Source organism: Oncorhynchus mykiss, chromosome 1, assembly GCF_013265735.2.
Source record: "Oncorhynchus mykiss isolate Arlee chromosome 1, USDA_OmykA_1.1, whole genome shotgun sequence".
Taxonomy (NCBI): domain Eukaryota; kingdom Metazoa; phylum Chordata; class Actinopteri; order Salmoniformes; family Salmonidae; genus Oncorhynchus; species Oncorhynchus mykiss.
The window spans coordinates 48,681,885-48,700,756 of NC_048565.1; the positions used below are offsets into that span (position 1 = coordinate 48,681,885).

General features: G+C 45.4%; 1 protein-coding gene across 2 annotated transcripts in view; it reads left to right on the plus strand.

Annotated features, from left to right (window-relative positions):
* The window catches only part of cttnbp2 (cortactin binding protein 2), a 71,075-nt gene that overhangs the window by 46,390 nt on the left and 5,813 nt on the right, over positions 1 to 18,872 (plus strand). For both annotated transcript variants that reach the window (XR_005051992.1, XM_036979261.1), the window contains exons 4-11: positions 274 to 1,717; positions 3,824 to 4,030; positions 4,844 to 4,943; positions 7,061 to 7,211; positions 8,200 to 8,430; positions 12,233 to 12,350; positions 13,960 to 14,259; positions 18,131 to 18,226. Coding sequence is in view for 1 of the 2 variants with exons in the window: in XM_036979261.1 (XP_036835156.1) it covers positions 274 to 1,717; positions 3,824 to 4,030; positions 4,844 to 4,943; positions 7,061 to 7,211; positions 8,200 to 8,430; positions 12,233 to 12,350; positions 13,960 to 14,259; positions 18,131 to 18,226 (2,647 nt within the window). In the remaining variant the exon portion in view is untranslated. The remainder of the gene's footprint in view (positions 1 to 273; positions 1,718 to 3,823; positions 4,031 to 4,843; positions 4,944 to 7,060; positions 7,212 to 8,199; positions 8,431 to 12,232; positions 12,351 to 13,959; positions 14,260 to 18,130; positions 18,227 to 18,872) is intronic.

Consider the following 18,872-nt stretch of genomic DNA (forward strand, 5'->3'; position numbering starts at 1 on the left):
TGTATGTTTTGCAAAAGATATACCAGATGTGGGTAGTAGATATGTGTGCTTGATATCTGTGTAGTTTGGTGTAGGTGTGATCTGACCGTGTGTGTATGTTGTTACGCAATTGTGTGAGTGTGTGCAGATAACGTGTGTGATTTGAGATTGTTTGTACAGTTTGTGTTTGGGATAGCGGTGTGTTGTTCGGTGTGTGTGTGTGTGTGTGTGTGTGTGTGTGTGTTTTTTCTAAACGACATCTCCCCTGACTGGCTTGTGGTCTCTGTCTCTCAGCTGCAGCTGGAGAAACTGCAACTGCAGAGTCTGGAGCAGGAGCACCGTAAACTAACCGCCCAGCTGAAGGACGAGCGGGAGAAGAACAAGCACATCGTGATGATGCTGGTGCGGGAGTGCAAGCAGCTGGCCACGCGCGTGGTGGAGGAGTCGCAGCGCTTCGACGAGATCTCCGCCCGGCTGGACGACGAGGGCCGCTCGGCCGGGCGGCTGCAGGAGGAGCTGACGGCAGAGAGGCAACGCGGACAACAGTTGGAGGCCAAGATGGAGAAGCAACTGTCAGAGTTGGACACGGAGCGTGAGCAGCTGCGTGCCAGGCTGGGCCGAGAGGAGACTGAGAGCCTGAGCCTGCGCCGTCTGGTAGAGCAGCTCAGGACTGAACGGGACGGTCAAGATGTTGAAGACTGTAAGGATGATAGAAGGGTCTCGGCCCAACTGGGTGCTGCTGCCGTGGATCCCACCGCTGCCACCAACACGCCACCGCCCAAACCTACGGTCTCTGTTGCCGTGGCCACGGACCCCGTCATATCCCGGACGGCCTCCTGCCAAACAGATCTGTCCCCTCCAGAGGCCGAGGGGCAGAAGAAGCCAAGCCCCCTCACCATCCCTGTCAAACCCACTCCCACCAACTACGCAGGCCTCAGCCTGCCCAAGACGCCCAGCGCAGGCCGGGGGCTGGTCCATAGTAGCGCAGGGGGACTTCCTCAAACGGGGGAGAACGGAGCAGAGGGCCAGACGCCCCACGGGGGACTTCACTCCCCAGCCCCCACTCCAGCGCTGCCCACGGGGGTGAGCCCTCGCGTCCAGGCTGCCCGCTACAAGTTTCAGGAGCAGGACCAAAACGGCACGGCCTCCCACAGCAGCCCGCCGTCCCGCGACCTCTCCCCCACCAACCGCGACAATTTTGCCGCCAAGCAGCAGGCGCGCCACACCGTCACGCAGGTCCTCTCACGTTTCACCAGCCCCCCAGCAGGGGGCCCCAGCGCCCTCCGTCCCGGTCTGCCCCACTCCACCTCGGAGGGGGGCCCCTTCCCCGGCCGACTGGGCCACCCCATCGGCCTCAAGTCCCCCACCGTGGCCAGGATCGACCGGGGCAACCCGCCCCCCATCCCGCCCAAAAAGCCGGGCCTCTCCCAGACCCCATCCCCTCCTCACCCACCCATCAAAGTGGTGGGGGACGGCAGCCGCTCCCCCGGGGTGGGGTTAAAACCCGCCACGCCCCAGCTGCCGCCCAAACCCGCCCTGGACCTGGTCCCAGCCCTGACAGCGTCTCAGGTGGGTGCCTGCCCCCCCGCGAGGGGGCCGCACCAGGCCGCATGTGCAGAGTGCCCCCCCACCAGCGCTGCCATCACTGTCAGTAGCCCCTCCATAAACCCCTCCTCCTCCGCTAGCGCTCCATCCCGTAGCTCCCGTGCCCCAGGCAGCCCCCTGGCAACAGCATCAGGTAAAGGGGCACCACGCTCCCCCTACCGCTCTCCCCCTACTGCCTCTACCTCTCCGCTCCAACTATCTTTCCAATGCTAGGTTAGCCTAGCTTAGCGTAGTGTTCAGGATATAGGGAACCTGCTTTAACCACAGGAGTCCAGAGGAGAACACAACAGAGCAGGGTCAGTCAAGTTCAGCTCTCGTCCCTTCTGGCCCTAAACCATTGCTTGAGACCTGATCTCTCTGTACGCATACTTAATTCTCTTCCCCCTCCTTCAGGAGCCTGTCGTCTCCCTGCTTCTCCATAGACCTATTCTGACACGTTATCCCCTAGCTAGCAGCTGTAAACAGACCAGTGGCAGGCTAATATCATGGGCCTGGATAAAGGGTCAGATGCTAGGCTAGCTTGCTCCGGCTGTAGGAATTAGGAGCGTTACTCCACTGTTTCTTGAGGTTTTGGGGTTAGTTTTCCCTGTTCAAATAGGGTGTGTAGGGTTCCTATGAGTAACCCTCCTCTCTGAAGCTGATGCCAGTGGCTGCTCTCTCCCCTCATCCCCTTCATCGTCCACTAGCATGATACCTGTGACCCTTGGCCCTTCTTCCTCTTCATCACTACCCCCTCCCTGCACACTTCCTGTCTGCACATTTCCTGTTTTCCCTTCACTAACCCCTCCCACTGACCATTCCATTTCCCTTCCTGTGTCAACTCCTGCACTCTGTTTTGATGTACCTATTATATGTATGTTGACAGTCCTATGAATGTTGATGCTGTTGTGCTTAAACTACTACTTCTTGTTTATACTGCAACGTGTGTTTGTCGCAATTGGTTGAAAAAAGGTTTTCCACAACCATTTTCCAAGCAATCAAGTGGAGAAGTTGCGTGATGCAAGTCCTGTTTTTTTTGTCTTTTTAGTTTTTAATGTCAATGTGAGAGAAGTGTTTCGCACTACACTGACCGAAACAAACTAGTAATGGTGCTCGTTAGTTCTTAGTACAGATTTCGCCATTTTCTTTTGACATTTGCAGTATTCTATGCCCCACATTACTTCATGAAGTGATACATTTGCTTTTCAGGTTAATGGTCCTGTTGTCAGATTCCAGTCCCAAAGTTGTTTTGTTTATCCAAGTCAAGTTTGTCTCAATGTTTCAATATGCCGAGGAAATTGTATAATTTCCAAAACGCACATCTATTAAGACTAGATCACTATACAACGTCTGACTCCACAGCGGTGAGACAGACTTTATTTTCGACCAAACTAACCAGCCGATGTAATATCACCAGTAGTGGTGTGGTCTCTGTTACCCGTCGACATGGAAACGGCGACTGCTGATTTACTTACTCCCCTCCTCCCTCTCCTTTTCAGTCTATCAGACAGGGGTGTTCCCGGAAAGGTCTTCAGCTCGCTTTGCTCCACCCACTTTTTTTTAACCTGTTTGTCCTGAGGAGTGTCAAATAACCCACGGTGTCCCTTTTTTGTAGCGTTGTAGCTAACAACGGCCTTTACCTTCCCTCCCACCCCGTCTGTAGAGCAGAGTTTTTAGCAATTTTACAGCACAGTAGATTAGAGCTGAATAATATTAGGCCTATGCTGTTGAGTTGCAAATTAAAAGTAGGCTATTGGCTTTCCTTTCTTTCTTGTCCTTTACTGAATCGTGTTATGGTTTCTTCTTTACATGTTTCTTTGCTCACACACATCCTGCTAAGTAACAGTGTCGTCAACATACTAAACGGTGTATGCATGGATGGGGTCGGTGTGTTGATTGACCATTAAATACACGCGTGAATGGGGATTGTTGTGGTTGGTTGTGCGGCTGGATGGATGGATGATGGTTGAGATGACAAAAAATGCCCTCCATCCTACACCTGGGTTCCATGACGTGTCCACCTGTTCTGAAAGGCAACTTATTCTATGTCGTTGCTTACGAGGGCATATGTAGCAAAGGGAACAAACTCTTTAAATTCACTCGGTTATCAATAGACGCATGCTTTCTCGTTTGAGCTGTAACTACACTAGTCATTGTGTCGTGGAACTCCCAGGTGTCGTCCCTCCCCCTCTTCTCCCAGCCCCTCTCTATCCGCTTCCCTGCCATGTTAAACCTTGTGTCCCCTTTAACTCCCATTTAGGCTGGTGTCCCTCCATAGTCCCCTCGCTAACCTGCGGTGGGCCCGTTGCCCTGGACGACGGGCGCCCCCTGCTCCTCCAAGCTGCTTCCCAGGGAAATGTCACTTTATTGTCAATGCTGCTTAACCAAGATCCAACGGATAATATTAGTCACCTTGAAGACCACCCAACCTCTGCCTTGTTTTCTGCTGCTCAGACCGGACACACAGGTACAGTCATCACATTTTGTTGGTCAGACGCGCCGAGTACAACAGGTGTAGACTTTACCGTGAAATGCTTACTTACGAGCCCGTTCCCAACAATGGAGAGTTAAAAAAAAGTAAGACAAGTATTTGCTAAATAAAAAAAATAAATAGTTACACTATTAAAATGACAATAACGAGGCTATATACAAGGAGTACCAGTGCCGAGTCGATGTGCAGGGTTACGAGGTAGAGGTAATTACGGTATGTACATGTAAGTGGAGGCAACTAGGCAATCAGGATAGGTAATAAAACACAAAGCTGCAGCATATGTGAAAGTGGGTCTGTGTGTGTGTGTGTGTGACGTCAATATGCATGTTTGTGTGTCATTGTAGTATGTGTGAGTGTATGGGTAGTCTAGTGAGTGCATAGAGTCAGTGCATAGAGTCAGTGCAAAACATATATGATACACACCCGAAGATGTTCAACTCCATTGATTCATTTTAGTCAATACAGTTATTATAATTGATATGAAGCACAGAATTACTGCAGATAGACAACATGGGAATTGTGGCCTCGAGGGACAGCGATCCCTGCTCACTCATGTGTGTCAGAAAAAGCTCCTGCTGTTCCACTCTTAGGCGGTAGACACACACACACACACTACCTATTGCAGCCAAGATTTGAAGCCTTTCTTTCACGTTTGATAGTGTTCCGTCATTCAATGGTTGTCGATCCGTAAACAGTGGCAATGTGCAGAGGCACAATTAAAACCCTGCTTCATTTAAAGGAAATAACTGAGGAAATGAATGGCTATTTCTCTCTCCCACTCTCTCTCAGAATGTGTTAAGCTGCTGCTGACTTCAGGGGCGTCTGCTGATGTTTCTGATGAAAACGGATTTACGCCTTTACACTTTGCCGCCGCGTTCGGACACCACAGGTTGGTGCACAACGCACACAACCCCTATTCTTTACATCAACCTGTCTCTAAAAACAGTCACTGCTACATACTGCAACCCCTCAATATCTGGTTCCATAATAGAGCCACTGCCAGTAACTGTCGGCTCAGTATCTGGCATGCGTACAAACTGACAGATATTGTCTCCCCATATGTATCACACACAGCAAACTGTCAAATCCTGCGCTAAGCGCGTGACATGTCATTGTGTTACTGTACATGTTAAATATAGTATCCTCTCAAATATAGTGTCGTCCGCGTTTGGATGGACTTGGCGGCTCAGAGTAAAAGTTGCCTTTACCGCACAGATCTAGGATCAGCTTACCTGCCCCGAATCCATAAAGGGAAATGTACGTTTTAACTTCATATTCATCATCTCCAGCACCACCCCAACGTCAACATATTTGACAAATGGTGCCTTTCTATGTTTTGTTGTAAAAAAAAATAGAGGAAGATGACATCATCACCAATTAGTAGACAAAACCCTACACATATTTGGTTATAATTACACGATGAACACCGATGTCATTCGAAACACTTATCTTCCTTACTGCGAAACATAACGGGCCATTTTCACATATGTTGGGATGCTGCTGGAGGTGAATATGAAGTTGAACAATTTTGAAATGTGTCTTTAACCTCGACGGGATCGGTGTCCTCCCCTGCGGGATGGTTGCGCTAATGTGAATCCCAGGACATAGACATATCTATGGGCAGAAAGCTTACGTTCTTGTTTATCTAACTGCACTGTCCAATTTACAGTAGCCATTACAGTGAAAGAATACCACGCTATTGTTTGAGGAGAGCGCACAATTAGGAACTTGATAATGTATTAATAAACCAATTAGGCACATTTGGGCAGTCTTGATACAACATTTTGAACAGATATGCAAAGGTTCATTGCTGCCATCTAGTGGCCAAAATCAAGATTTTGCCTGGGCTGTAATAATACATTATGGCCTTTCGCTTGCATTTCAAAGATGGTGGTAAAAAATATATAAAATAAAGTTTTTTTCTTTGTATTATTTTTTACTAGATCTAATGTTATATTCTCCTACATTCATTTCACATTTCCACAAACCTCGAAGTGTTTCCTTTCAGATGGTATTCAGAATATGCATTTCTTTTGCTTCAGGTCCTGAGCTACAGGCAGTTAGTTGGGTATGTCATTTTAGGCGAAAATTGGAAAAAAAGGGTCCGATCCTTTAACAGGTTTAAATTAGGGGTTTCCCACCCCTGGTCCAGGGGCAGTTGTAATCCTCTACTTCTCTGGCGCCCCCCTGTGGACGGACACCTGCAGAGTGACGTGAGACAGGAGCAGCTGGGGATGTTCTGTCCGTTATGTGAGCCATGCTGTGCTGGGCACGCATCCAGCCCTGCCCTATACCATCCTCTGTTGAGTGTAGAGGCACATCCTGAGTAAAGTAGTCCTTAGCCCTGACCTAGGAATGAACAGTGGTGGCTGGTTGGAGGCGGTATAGGAGGACGGGATCATTTTGAATGGCTGGAATGGAATAATTGGAACGGTATCAAACATATGGAAGCCACGTTTGACTCCCTTCCATTTATTCCATTTCATCCATTACAATGAGCCCGTCCTCCTATAACTCCTCCTACCAGCCCCCACTGGAATGCATGTTACCAGTGCTGCAGTAAACGTTTTGAGACAGTGAAACACCACTCTGTGTTAGTGACTGTCAGCGTGCCGATCGGCTACCCCCACTATTAACAACTACTGTTGTTGCCAATTACAACACTGCACATTCACCAGATGGCCAGGGCTAATACGAACACACACACACGAACGTGAACACACTCTGACCTATGTCTGCAATACAGGAAAAGGGTGACCGTTTGACAGCGTAGAAATGTTACCATAACTTTTAAGTTTGACAAGAGTTTCACTACCTCTACGGGGCTGTTTCCCGGACAGAGTTGAAGATAAATCAGGATGAAGATAATTCTACTTAAATGAATCCGTATAAAAAATAAATCTGTTCTAGACTAGGGAGTCCCAGACTAAAATAAGGAGGATGCTTCAAAAACCACAAAACCACCCCTGTGTGTGTAACCTGACCTCTTCTCGTGTGTACGTCCAGGTGTGTGGAGGCCCTGGTGTCTGGTGGGGCTGATGTGGATCATGGGGCTGTGGGTGGACAGACCCCTCTGTTCGTGGCCAGTGGAGCTGGCAGGCTGGACTGTACCAGAGCCCTGCTCAACGCCGGCGCAGACCGTTCACGATCCACCACCGTAAGTCCCCAACTGGCGCCAGATGTCCTCAACCGTGCCTCGTCCTCCCCTGTCCTACATTTCTCCTATTTTCAGATGGTCCTTCACTGACCCTTATTGGCACACTCAGGACTGAGATCGTTTGACTTTTTATTCCCCCCCCCCAGTCAATCAAGATCACAGAAAGCTAATTGGGTTTTAATGTCTGATAGGCGAGTCGTGGCATACAGTGAATTCATTCCCTTGCTGTTTTGAAGCGTACTAGTCCTTAGAACACATACGCTTCAAAACAGCAAGGGAATTAATTCACTTTTCACATTTGCATCACAACACATGGAGCTTCACAGGGCTTTTTAGTCAGATTTTTGTTATTTTATTTAACCTTTATTTATGCAGGCACGTCGGTTAAGAACACATTCATGTCAGGGATTCGATCCAGCAACCTTTCGTTTACTGGCCCGACCTGCCGATCAGTGTTTCACTTATAGATTTCCTGTATCTCTAAAGCAGCCATACGGGATATTTTATTTTTATTTTATTTTACCTTTATTTAACCAGGCAAGTCAGTTAAGAACAAATTCATATTTTCAATGATGGCCTAGGAACAGTGGTTTCACTGCCTGTTCAGGGGCAGAACGACAGATTTGTACCTTGTCAGCTCGGGGGTTTGAACTTGCAACCTTCCAGTCCAACGCTCTAACCACTAGGCTACCCTGCCGCCCCAAATATCTCATATGACCAATTTACTCACGGTATTGTTGTTGCCAATTATTCATGAATGGGTTTTGCTTAGTTGTGTATTTAGACAGCTGTGTATTGCCCCATGTTGTCCCTGGGGCAACTGCGTACAAATGCAGCTCCACTGGGCTATTTTAGTCAACATCACATTTGCAGAAGTCATATCAACCAATATATCACAGAAAGTATTTCCAATGTTGTGTGCATTTTTAAATTGGAACAGCTTGGAGTGTATGCAGGTGGCTTATGTCTTTGTGTGTGTGATCCACAGGACAGCTGCACGGCTCTCCACGCAGCGGTTAGCTCGGGACATGTGGACACTCTGCGGCTTCTCCTCTGCCACCCTCCCCCTGACCACACACACCATGACCCTGACCACAACCATAGCTCTGACCGTAGCCCTAGTCCTGCCACGGTCCCGATCCTATCCAGCACCTTGCTGAACCAGGCAAACTGTGAGGGCTGGACCGCTGCACACATTGCTGCTGCCAGGGGCTTCAAGGTACTGGGACATGACTCATGTACTGTAAAAGCCCACAGCAATGTAGTATGCACTGTATGTATGCACATAGACACATTGACCATATTTTTCAATTTTGTTAATTGGAGACAAACAAAAATGCACATGCTTAACACACATAGTAGCTGTGCAGAATCCCCCCCCCCCCCCCCCCCCCACACACACACACACACAGTTCTACTAAATGTAACTGATGTATTATGGAGTGAGATACCTAACACTTTCTGAAGAAAAAAATAATCCCCAGCAAATATTGACTAAATTATAGCACGTAAACAATTGTGTAGTGATGGACAAGAAGTCAATGTAATCCGCCAGTTTGAGTAGGAAATACCGTTTTCAACTTTGTCAAATATAATTAAAAAAAAAATATAATAATATTTGAAACGACCCATGCTAACATTTTTCAACCATAAACGACCTATTTGTGTTTTTTTAATTATATTGTTAGAATAATAATGTTTGAAAATATCTCATTCACAAATACACTTGCATGAAATGACCCTCCATCAAACCAGCATCTTTCAAAGGTACCGCCCCCTCACAATCCGCCTCCTAAGCTCCTGTATTTTTCACCATGGATTTCATGATTGTTTTTGTAAAGTCCTCTTGCATATTCAACATTAGTTGGGAGACTATGTTTATAATCTAAACACGGTTCTCTAGAATTGACCAATGCACAAATCGTTGACATTGTGTCCAAGATCAAAAGCCCTATTTATGAGATTGGGACGTTGCTTTTCGGGAGCGATTTCCATTGTAGTGAGTTACTTTGTGAACATTTGAATAAAATCTGAACTTTCTTAAACTGTACCAAAAACACCCACCTGTGCAAAGAACGCTTCCTCCTCGGTCTTGTGGTATAAATATTGTCTTTATACGTTTTAACCCCCGTCCAAGGGTCGGTGTTGTAAACTATGTCGATCAATATCCACATTTGACATTTTGAAGGGGACCGACATGTTTGAGCAGTCATAGCAGACGTTGGCGTGATTGTGAAATCAATTGGGGAAAAATTATCTTTGTACGAGCAAGAATTGGAATATGCATTGGTTCTCTTTTGAAATGTGAATCAATCCAGCAACAATTGTGCCAAGTTAATTTACACCTGACAAAAACCAGGGATTTAAATGGTGGAAAGAAAGGAATCCTGCGGTGGGCGGGGTATGCATGTAGCTTCACACAGACACGTACTGTGCCTTCTGAAAGTATTCAGACCACTTTTTCCACATTTTGTTACCTTACAGCCATATTCTAAAATTGATTAAATTGTCCCCCCCCCCCCCTCAATCTACATAATGACAAAGCAAAAACAGTTTCTTAGAAATGTTTGCTAATTTATATTAAAAAAAGAAGAAGAAATGAAATTACATTTACATAAGTATTCAGACTCAGTACTTTGTTGAAGCAGTTTTGGCAGCGATTATAGCATAATCTTCTTGGGTATGACGCTACAAGCTTGGCACACCTGTTTTGTGCCTTTTTGCTGAGGGGTGGCTTCTGTCTAGCCACTCTCACCTAAAAGCCTGATTGGTGGAGTGCTGCAGAGATGGTTGTCCTTCTGGAAGGTTCTCCCATCTCCACAGAGGGACTCTGGAGCTCTGTCGGGTTCTTGGTCACCTCCCTGACCAAGGCCCTTCTCCCCTCATTGCTCAGTTTGGCCATGCGGCCAGCTCTAGGAAGTCTTGGTGTTTCCAATTCAAGACCTCATGGCTTGTTTTTTGCTCTGACATGCACTGTCAACTGTGGGACCTTATATAGACAGGTGTGTGTCTTTCCAAATAATGTCCAATCAATTGACTTGACCACAGGTGGACTCCAATCAAGTTGTAGAAACATCAATGATGATCAATGGAAACAGGATGCACCTGAGCTCAATTTAGAGTCTCATAGCAAAGGGTCTGAATACTTATGTAAATAATATATTTTTGTTTTATTTGACTTTGTCATCATGGGGCATTGTGTGTAGATTGCTGATTTGTATTTAATCTGTTTTAGAATAAGGCTGTAACATAACAAAATGTGGAAACATTGAAAAGACTCTAAATTGAGCTCAGCAGTCTGAATACTTTCCCAAATGCTGTGTGTGTGTGTGTGTGTGTGTGTGTGTGTGTGTGTGTGTGTGTGTGTGTGTGTGTGTACAGTTGAAGTCGGAAGTTTACATACGCTTAGGTCATTAAAGTCATTCAAATTCGTTTTTCAACCACTCCACAAATTTCTTGTTAAGAAACTATAGTTTTGGCAAGTCGGTTAGGACATCTACTTTGTGCATGACACAAGTCATTTTTCCAACAATTGTTTACAGACAGATTATTTTACTTATAATTCACTGTATCACAATTCCAGTGGGTCAGAAGTTTACATACACTAAGTTGACTGTGCCTTTAAACAGAATGGACAATTCCAGAAAATTATGTCATGGCTTTAGAAGCTTCTGATAGGCTAATTGACATCATCATTTGAGTCAATTGTACCTGTGGATGTATTCCAAGGCCTACCTTCAAACTCAGTGTCTCTTTGCTTGACATCATGGGAATAGCAAAATATATCAGCCAAGACCTTAGGAAAGAAATTGTAGACCTCCACAAGTCTGGTTCATCCTTGGGAGCACTTTCCAAACGCCTGAAGGTACCACATTCATCTGTACAAACAATAGTACGCAAGTATAAACACCATGGGACCATGCAGCCGTCATACCGCTCAGGAAGAAGACGCGTTCTGTCTCCTAGAGATGAACGTACTTTGGTGCGAAAAGTGCAAATCAATCCCAGAACAACAGCAAAGGACCTTGTGAAGATGCTGGAGGAAACAGGTACAAAAGTATCTATATCCAGAGTAAAATGAGTCCTATATCGACATAACCTGAAAGGCCACTCAGCAAGGAAGAAGCCACCTCTCCAAAACCACCGTAAAAAAGCCAGACTACGGTTTGCAACTGCACATGGGGACAAAGATCGTACTATTTGGAGAGATGTCCTCTGGTCTGATGAAACAAAAATAGAACTGTTTGGCCATAATGACCATCGTTATGTTTGGAGGAAAAAGGGGGAGGCTTGCAAGCCGAAGAATACCATCCCAACCTTGAAGCACGGGGGTAGCAGCATTATGTTGTGGGGGTGCTTTGCTACAGGAGGAACTGGTGCAATTCACAAAATAGATGACATCATGAGGTAGAAAAATGATGTGGATATATTGAAGTAACTCAAGACATCAGTCAGGAAGTTAAAGATTGGTCGCAAATGGGTCTTCCAAATGGACAATGACCCCAAGCATACTTCCAAAGTCAAGTTATTGGAGTGGCCATCACAAAGCCCTGACCTTAATCCCATAGAAAATGTTTGGGCAGAACTGAAAAGGTGTGTGTGAGCAAGGAGGCCTACAAACCTGACTGTTACACCAGCTCTGTCAGGAGGAATGGGCCAAAATTAACCCAACTTATTGTGGGAAGCTTGTGGAAGGCTACCTGAAACATTTGACCCAAGTTAAACAATTTAAAGGCAATGCTACCAAATACTAATTGAGTGTATGTAAACTTCTGACCCACTGGGAATGTGATGAAAGAAATCAAAGCTTAAATAAACCATTCTCTCTACTATTATTCTGACATTTCACATTCTTAAAATAAAGTGGTGATTCTAACTGCCCTAAGACAGGGACTTTTTACTCTGATTAAATGTCAGGAATTGTGAAAAACTGAGTTCAAATGTATTTGGCTAAGGTGTATGTAAACTTCCGACTTCAACTGTGTGTGTAATATATATTATACTGTTTTGTGTGCTGTCAGGACTGCCTGGAGGTGCTGTGTAGCCACAGTGACCAGGATATAGAGAGGAGGGACAAGTGGAACCGCACCATCCATGACGTTGCCACCGACGACTGCAAAGACTTACTAGAGAACCTATGTGAGTACCAGCACCAGGGTGTGTGCACGCTTGTTTTTTTGTTCCAGCCTAGCACCTGATTAAACTGTGGCTCTTCTGTGTTTGAGTGCTCCATCCCCCTTTTCAGTCATGTGGAAATATGTAATTGGCTTCCATTACACGGGATCAAACATTGCAATAATACTGCACCGAATAAAAATATAAACGCAACATTCGCCCCCTAATCTATGGATTTTACTTGACTGAGAATACAGATATGCATCTGTTGGTCACAGATACCTTAAATAAAAGGTAGGGGCTTTGATCAGAAAACCAGTCCGTATCTGTTGTGACCACCATTTGCCTCATGCAATGTGGCACATCTCCTTCTCTTAGAGTTGATCAGGTTGTTGTTTGTGGCCTGTGGAATTTTGTCCCACTCCTTTTCAATGGCTGTGCGAAGTTGCTGGATGTTGGCGGAAACTGTAACACACTGTCCAGAGCATCCCAAACATGCTCAATGGGTGACATGTCTGGTGAGTATGCAGGCCATGGAAGAGCTGGGACATTTTCAGGAATTGTGTACCGATCCTTGCGAAATGGAGCCGTGCAATATCATGCTGAAACATAAGGTGATGGCGGAGGACGAGTGGCACGACAATGGGCCTCAGGATCTCGTCCGGGTATCTCTGTGCATTCAAATTGACATTGATGAAATGCAATGCAATTGTCCATAAATTATGCCTTCCCGTACCATAACCCCACTGTCACAATGTAGCACTGTCCACAACGCTGACATCTGCAAACCACTCGCCCACACTACGCCATCTGCCCAGTACAGTTGAAGTCAGGATTCATCCGTGAAAAGCACACTTCTTCAGCATGCCAGTGGCCATCGAAGGTGAGCATTTGCTCACTGAAGTTGATTATGACTGCCAAACTGCAGGTCATCCTGGTGAGGATGACAAGCACTCAGATGAGATTCCCTGAGATGGTTTCTGGCAGTTTAAAAAAAACAAAAATGTAACCCCTTTTTCGTAGTATCCAATTGTCTCATCGCTGCAACTCTTGTACGGACTCGGGAGAGGCAAAGGTAGAAGAGCTGTGCGTCCTCCGAAACACAACCCATCCAAGCCGCACTGCTTCTTGACACAATGCCCACTACTTCCAAAATCTCTAAAACTACGTTGGAAGCGGCTTATGGAGAGAAATTAACTTTCGATTCACTGGCAACAGCTCTAGTGGACGTTCCTGCAGTCAGCATGCCAATTGCACGCTCCCTCAACTTAGATATCTGTTGCATTGTGTTGTGACACAACTGCACTTTAACAGCAGCCTTTTATTGTCCCCAGTACAAGGTGCACCTGTGTTAATGATCATGCCATTTAATCAGCTTCTTGATATGCCACACCTGTCAGGTGGATGGATTATCATGGCAAAGGAGAGATGCTCACTAACAGGGATGTGAACAAATTTGTGCGTGTGGAATATTTCTGCGATCCTTGGTTTCAGCTCACGAAACATGGGACCAACACTTTACATGTTGCATTTTTCTATTTCTGTTCAGTGTAAAACTAATTATCTCTCTCTGCCTCCCCTCTCCCTCTCTTTTTTGTTATTTTATGCACCACTCCCTCCCTTCCTCCCTCAGACTCCTACAGGGTGTTAGTGTGTGTCCAGTCCAGTGGCTCAGGAGAGCCCATGTGTCCAGTGGAGGTGTTGAAGGATGGGGTGTGTGTGAGCGTGCTGGGGGGTGTGTGTATTCACCGGGCTACGCGCTGGGCCGAGCTGAACTACGCCCTGGGCCAAGCCTTGACCTCTCACCTCCAGCTGCTCTGTGGCAACACCAACACACACACACACCAACACACAAACCAGCCCACCAGAGATGACACACACCAACACACACACCTGGGACTGACCCCCGCTAGCATGGCCTCCATCCTCATAGGTAAGGAGCTGTATTGGTTGTTGTTCAATTGATTTACTAGTTAGCTTATAAATACCGATATGATTTTAACACCTTGACATTGCCTTAGCTAGTGGTACGTTTACCGAAGTGTAGCCTAGCCTGCTGTCTCTAAAGGATATCCCAAACAGAGAGCATACACTTGGTGAGCAGGGCCTTGTCTGTTTTTTTAAAGCCAAATCTCCCAACCTGAGCCAAGTTTACAGAGGTGTTGTGGCCTATTTTGTGCGACAATGCAACATGTTCCAAACAGCTGCTGCCTCTGAACGCCTCCCGACCGCCCCTGGGTTCAAGTTTGAATTTCCCTTAGTCAGCATGAGGGAATGGATGGCACCCAACAGGAGACCAACGACTCCCTGCTGAACTGAATCGCTTATCTGAATATGAATCTCTCTTATTCTCAACAATGAATCGCTATTACAGTAGGAGTTCATTCCAGGGGAATCTCTATGGAAAGTATGGTTCTTAGATAAATGGGTTTTCAAATCAAATTGTATTTGTCACATGCGCCGAATACAACTGGTGTAGGCCTTCCTGTGAAATGCTTACTTATACAACAATGCAGTTTAAAGAAAAAAAACAAGTGTTAAAAGTATTTATTAAATTAACTGAAGTGAACGCTAAAAAGGAAAATAAAAATAAATTGAAAAATTACACATAATTAAAGAGCAAGAATAAAATGACAGTAACAAGGCTATATCCAGGGGGTACCGGTACAGGTGTGTGGGGCCACTGGATAGTTGCGGTAATTGAGGTAATATGTACATGAAAGTAGAGTTAAAGTGACTATGCATAGATGATAACAGAGAGTAGCAGCAGTGTAAACATGGGGGGGGTCTGTTCAGGTTAGCTGTTCAGGGGTCATGGCTTGGCGGTAGAAGCTGTTAACCAGTCTGTTCAGGAATCTCATAAATCAAATTTCTCAAACATACAAGTATTAGGCACCATTTTAAAGACACAAATTCTCGTTAATCCAGCCACCGTGTCTGATTTCAAAAATGCTTTTACAGCGAAAGCTCTACAAACGATTGTTAGGTCACCATCAACTCACAGAAAAACCCAGCCATTTTTTCAGCCAAAGAGAGGAGTCACAAAAAGCACAAATAGAGATAAAATTAATCACTAACCTTTGATGATCTTCATCAGATAACACTCATAGGACTTCATGTTACACAATACATTTTGTTCGATAAAGTGCATAATTATATCCAAAAAATGTCATTTTACATTGGTGTGTTGTGTTCAGTAGTTCAAAAACATGCTGTGATTTTGAAGAGAGCCACATCAATTCACAGAAATACTCATAAATGTTGATGAAAATTCAAGTGTTATGCATGGAACTTTAGATACACTTCTCCTTAATGCAACGCTGTGTCAGATTTTAAAAAAACTTCACGGAAAAAGCATAATCTGAGTATGGCGCTCAGAGGCCAAACCAGCCAAAATAAATATCTGCCATGTTGCGCAGTCAACATCAGTCAGAAATAGCATTATAAATATTCACTTACCTTTGATCTTCATCAGAATTCACTCCCAGGAATCCCAGTTCCACAATAAATGTTTGATTTGTTCGAAAAAGGTAATAATTTATGTCCAAATAGCTTCATTTGTTAGGGCGTTTGGTAAACAAATCCAAACGCGCGTTCAGGTCCTGCTGAACGTCGGATGAAAAGTTCAAAAAGTTATATTACAGGTCGTAGAAACTTGTCAAACTAAGTATAGAATCAATCTTTAGGATGTTTTTATCATAAATGTTCAATAATGTTCCAACCGGAGAATTCCATTGTCTGTAGAAAAGCAATGGAACGAGAGCTACCTCTCATGTGAATGCGCGTGACTGAGATCGAGGCTGCTGCCAGACAGCTGACTCAATCAGCTCTCATTTGGCCCCCCCTTCACAGTGGAAGCCTGAAACAACGTACTAAAGATGGTTGACATCTAGTGGAAGCCTTAGGAAGCGCAAAATTACCCATATCCCACTGTGTATTCGATAGGGGCTGAGTTCAAAAACTACAAACCTCAGATTTCCCACTTCCTGTTTGGATTTTTTGCCTGCCATATGAGTTATGTTATACTCAGACATCATTCAAACAGTTTTAGAAACTTCAGAGTGTTTTCTATCCAATAATAATATTAATATGCATATATTAGCATCTGGGACAGAGTAGGAGGCAGTTCACTCTGGGCACGCTATTCATACAAAAGTTAAAATGCTGTCCCCTATCCCAAAAAGGTTAAGCAGGAATTAGGAGTTTATATTTATGGTCAGATTTGCCAAATGGCGGGCGAGGGAGAGCTTTGTACACGTCTCTGTGTGTTGAGTAAAGGTGGTCTATAATTTCTTTCCCCCTCTGGTTGCTCATGTAACATGCTGATAGAAATGAGGTCAAATGGATGTTAGTTTCCCTGCATTAAAGTCCCCGGCCACTAGGAGCGCCGCCTCCTGGATGAGCATTTCATTAGCTGCAGGTGAATCCCCGGCCCTTTTATATCTCTCAATTTCCACATAATTATATCTTAACTATTTTACTTGGACATTTAGGAGTAAATGGCAAATGAATAGCAGGCTGTAAAATAAAACGTAACAAACGTTTTTGTGAGGATGAGCCCCTTTATGAGTAGCTGTCAGTAGGGTTTAGTTGTGTTTTATTCACATTCACAGCTTAAAAGCTGGATTTCAGTGAGTGTTGGATGAATCGTTTTGGAATGAATTGACTCCTTCATAGATGATTATTGAAATCGGGGCTCGTTCCAGGCACCTGGCGTTGCAGCTGGTTTAACAAAGGTTACACTCACACAGACACACGCAAGCAGGCACGCCCACTCTCTCGCTCTCTCTTTTGTTCCTGTATCGCACATCCACCACACATTGCAGCTCTGTTGGATGGCACGCATCCCTGGGTCCTGTCCAAAGTTGTGATCGGGCCAAGCCGGAGAGGGCTGGAACATGAGCCTAATTGAGCTTGGCCCGATCACACCACACCACATTCACACAGAGCCTGCCCAGAATGAACACACACACACACAAACACACTCCAAGGAGGTAATTTCCCGGTCACATTGTTAGGACAAACTCCCTAACGTGTGTCCTGTCTACTATGAATGACTAATCTCGGCACCGAGAACCAAATCAACTGTTACATTTTTAACATGCTAATGTTAAGTCTGTCACAAGAGACTAACGAATGACTGGCTTGGTACATAGTCTGAACCGACTTAGTGAAGTCTGGCCTAGCCAGGGGAAAGATAATCCAGTCTGTCTGGCTGAGCTCATACAAAGGAAAGGCGAATGGGTCTGTCCTCTGTTTAACACGTCAAGGTGAAACCAGTCAGTGGGAATTATGCCGACGCGACCGCTTTTCCCCCAAAAAAACTCAAGGACGAGAGCGCAAGGGAATCCGCGGTCAAGGGAGGGATGAAAGCGAGAAAGAGAACAGTGGCGACTGGGGATGCATTATGGATGAGATATGGAAAGATAGAGGAGGAAGGAGAGCTGGGGGAGGGGGGGTTGACATATTCAGGGAAATGTCTGATTTCCGTGTGACGATCAGCGCCCTCGATGGGTTTTTGGGTTCGTCTTTCTTTTCACCTCTGAGGGAGTGTGTGCGTGGGTGGGTGCAGCACCATGTGTGTGCTTACAGAACCTTTAATGTATTATTAACTGTGTAAATGTGACGTTGACGTAAAGTTGTCTAGACATGGCTACAGTGTGTCGTATTTAGGTTACGTTTGAATGCTGTATTTGTTGTTGGTATGCAAATGTCTGTGCGTTTTAGTGTAGCGTGTATTGCGTGTGTCTTCAGTGCAGTGTGTGGTGCTGCTGTTAACATGTCACGTTGTCTTGTTGTTGTAGGTGACACTGTGTGGTTGCCAGGTCAGGAACTGCCTCTGTCTCCATGGGACCTGGTCAGGAAGCCACTGAGCCAGCACATCACCATCAGACTCAAAGGTACCAATCTGGCAACCCTGATCATCTTGGAATACAGCTCTCCTCTTTTTATTTTTTTATTCTCTTTTCTCCTCTGCCGTGTGTGTGTGTGTGTGTGTGTGTGTGTGTCTATCGAGCCACTGTCCACCCACTGCCAGTGTATTGACCCATTGCCAGGGAATCTTTAGCTAGCTTTTTCTCTTTCTGCTGTGTTTATATAGATGGGTTGGTTGTTTAGCAACAAAACCGGATGCGTGCGCAACTATGGGGCGAAACAGACAGGGTTGGCTTAGACTGTTGACTATATTTCGTCTCCATCAATACATTTGCACAATGAGCTCTTGTTGTCTCAAATACATCATTACGGTTGTTGGTTAGCTAGCTAGCAAATGTTTTGTCGTATTAACATTGACATGACATCAGTCAAAACAAGACTATGTGTCAAGAACAAGATACAACTAGCTGACACGAGCCACCTGCGATTCCCCACATGGCAGATTCTAGTCATTATTCCTAGCCATCTGGCAATCCAGCCTTCTGCCCCTTTGAAGTGCGCAAATAGTTTTTTCGTGACGTTGTCAGCTCTATTGGCAGGCTCATTTTCAGTCTGCTTAGAACCGTGTGTTTTGACAGCGCAGGGAAGATTCCTCCAGTTTTGACACTGAAA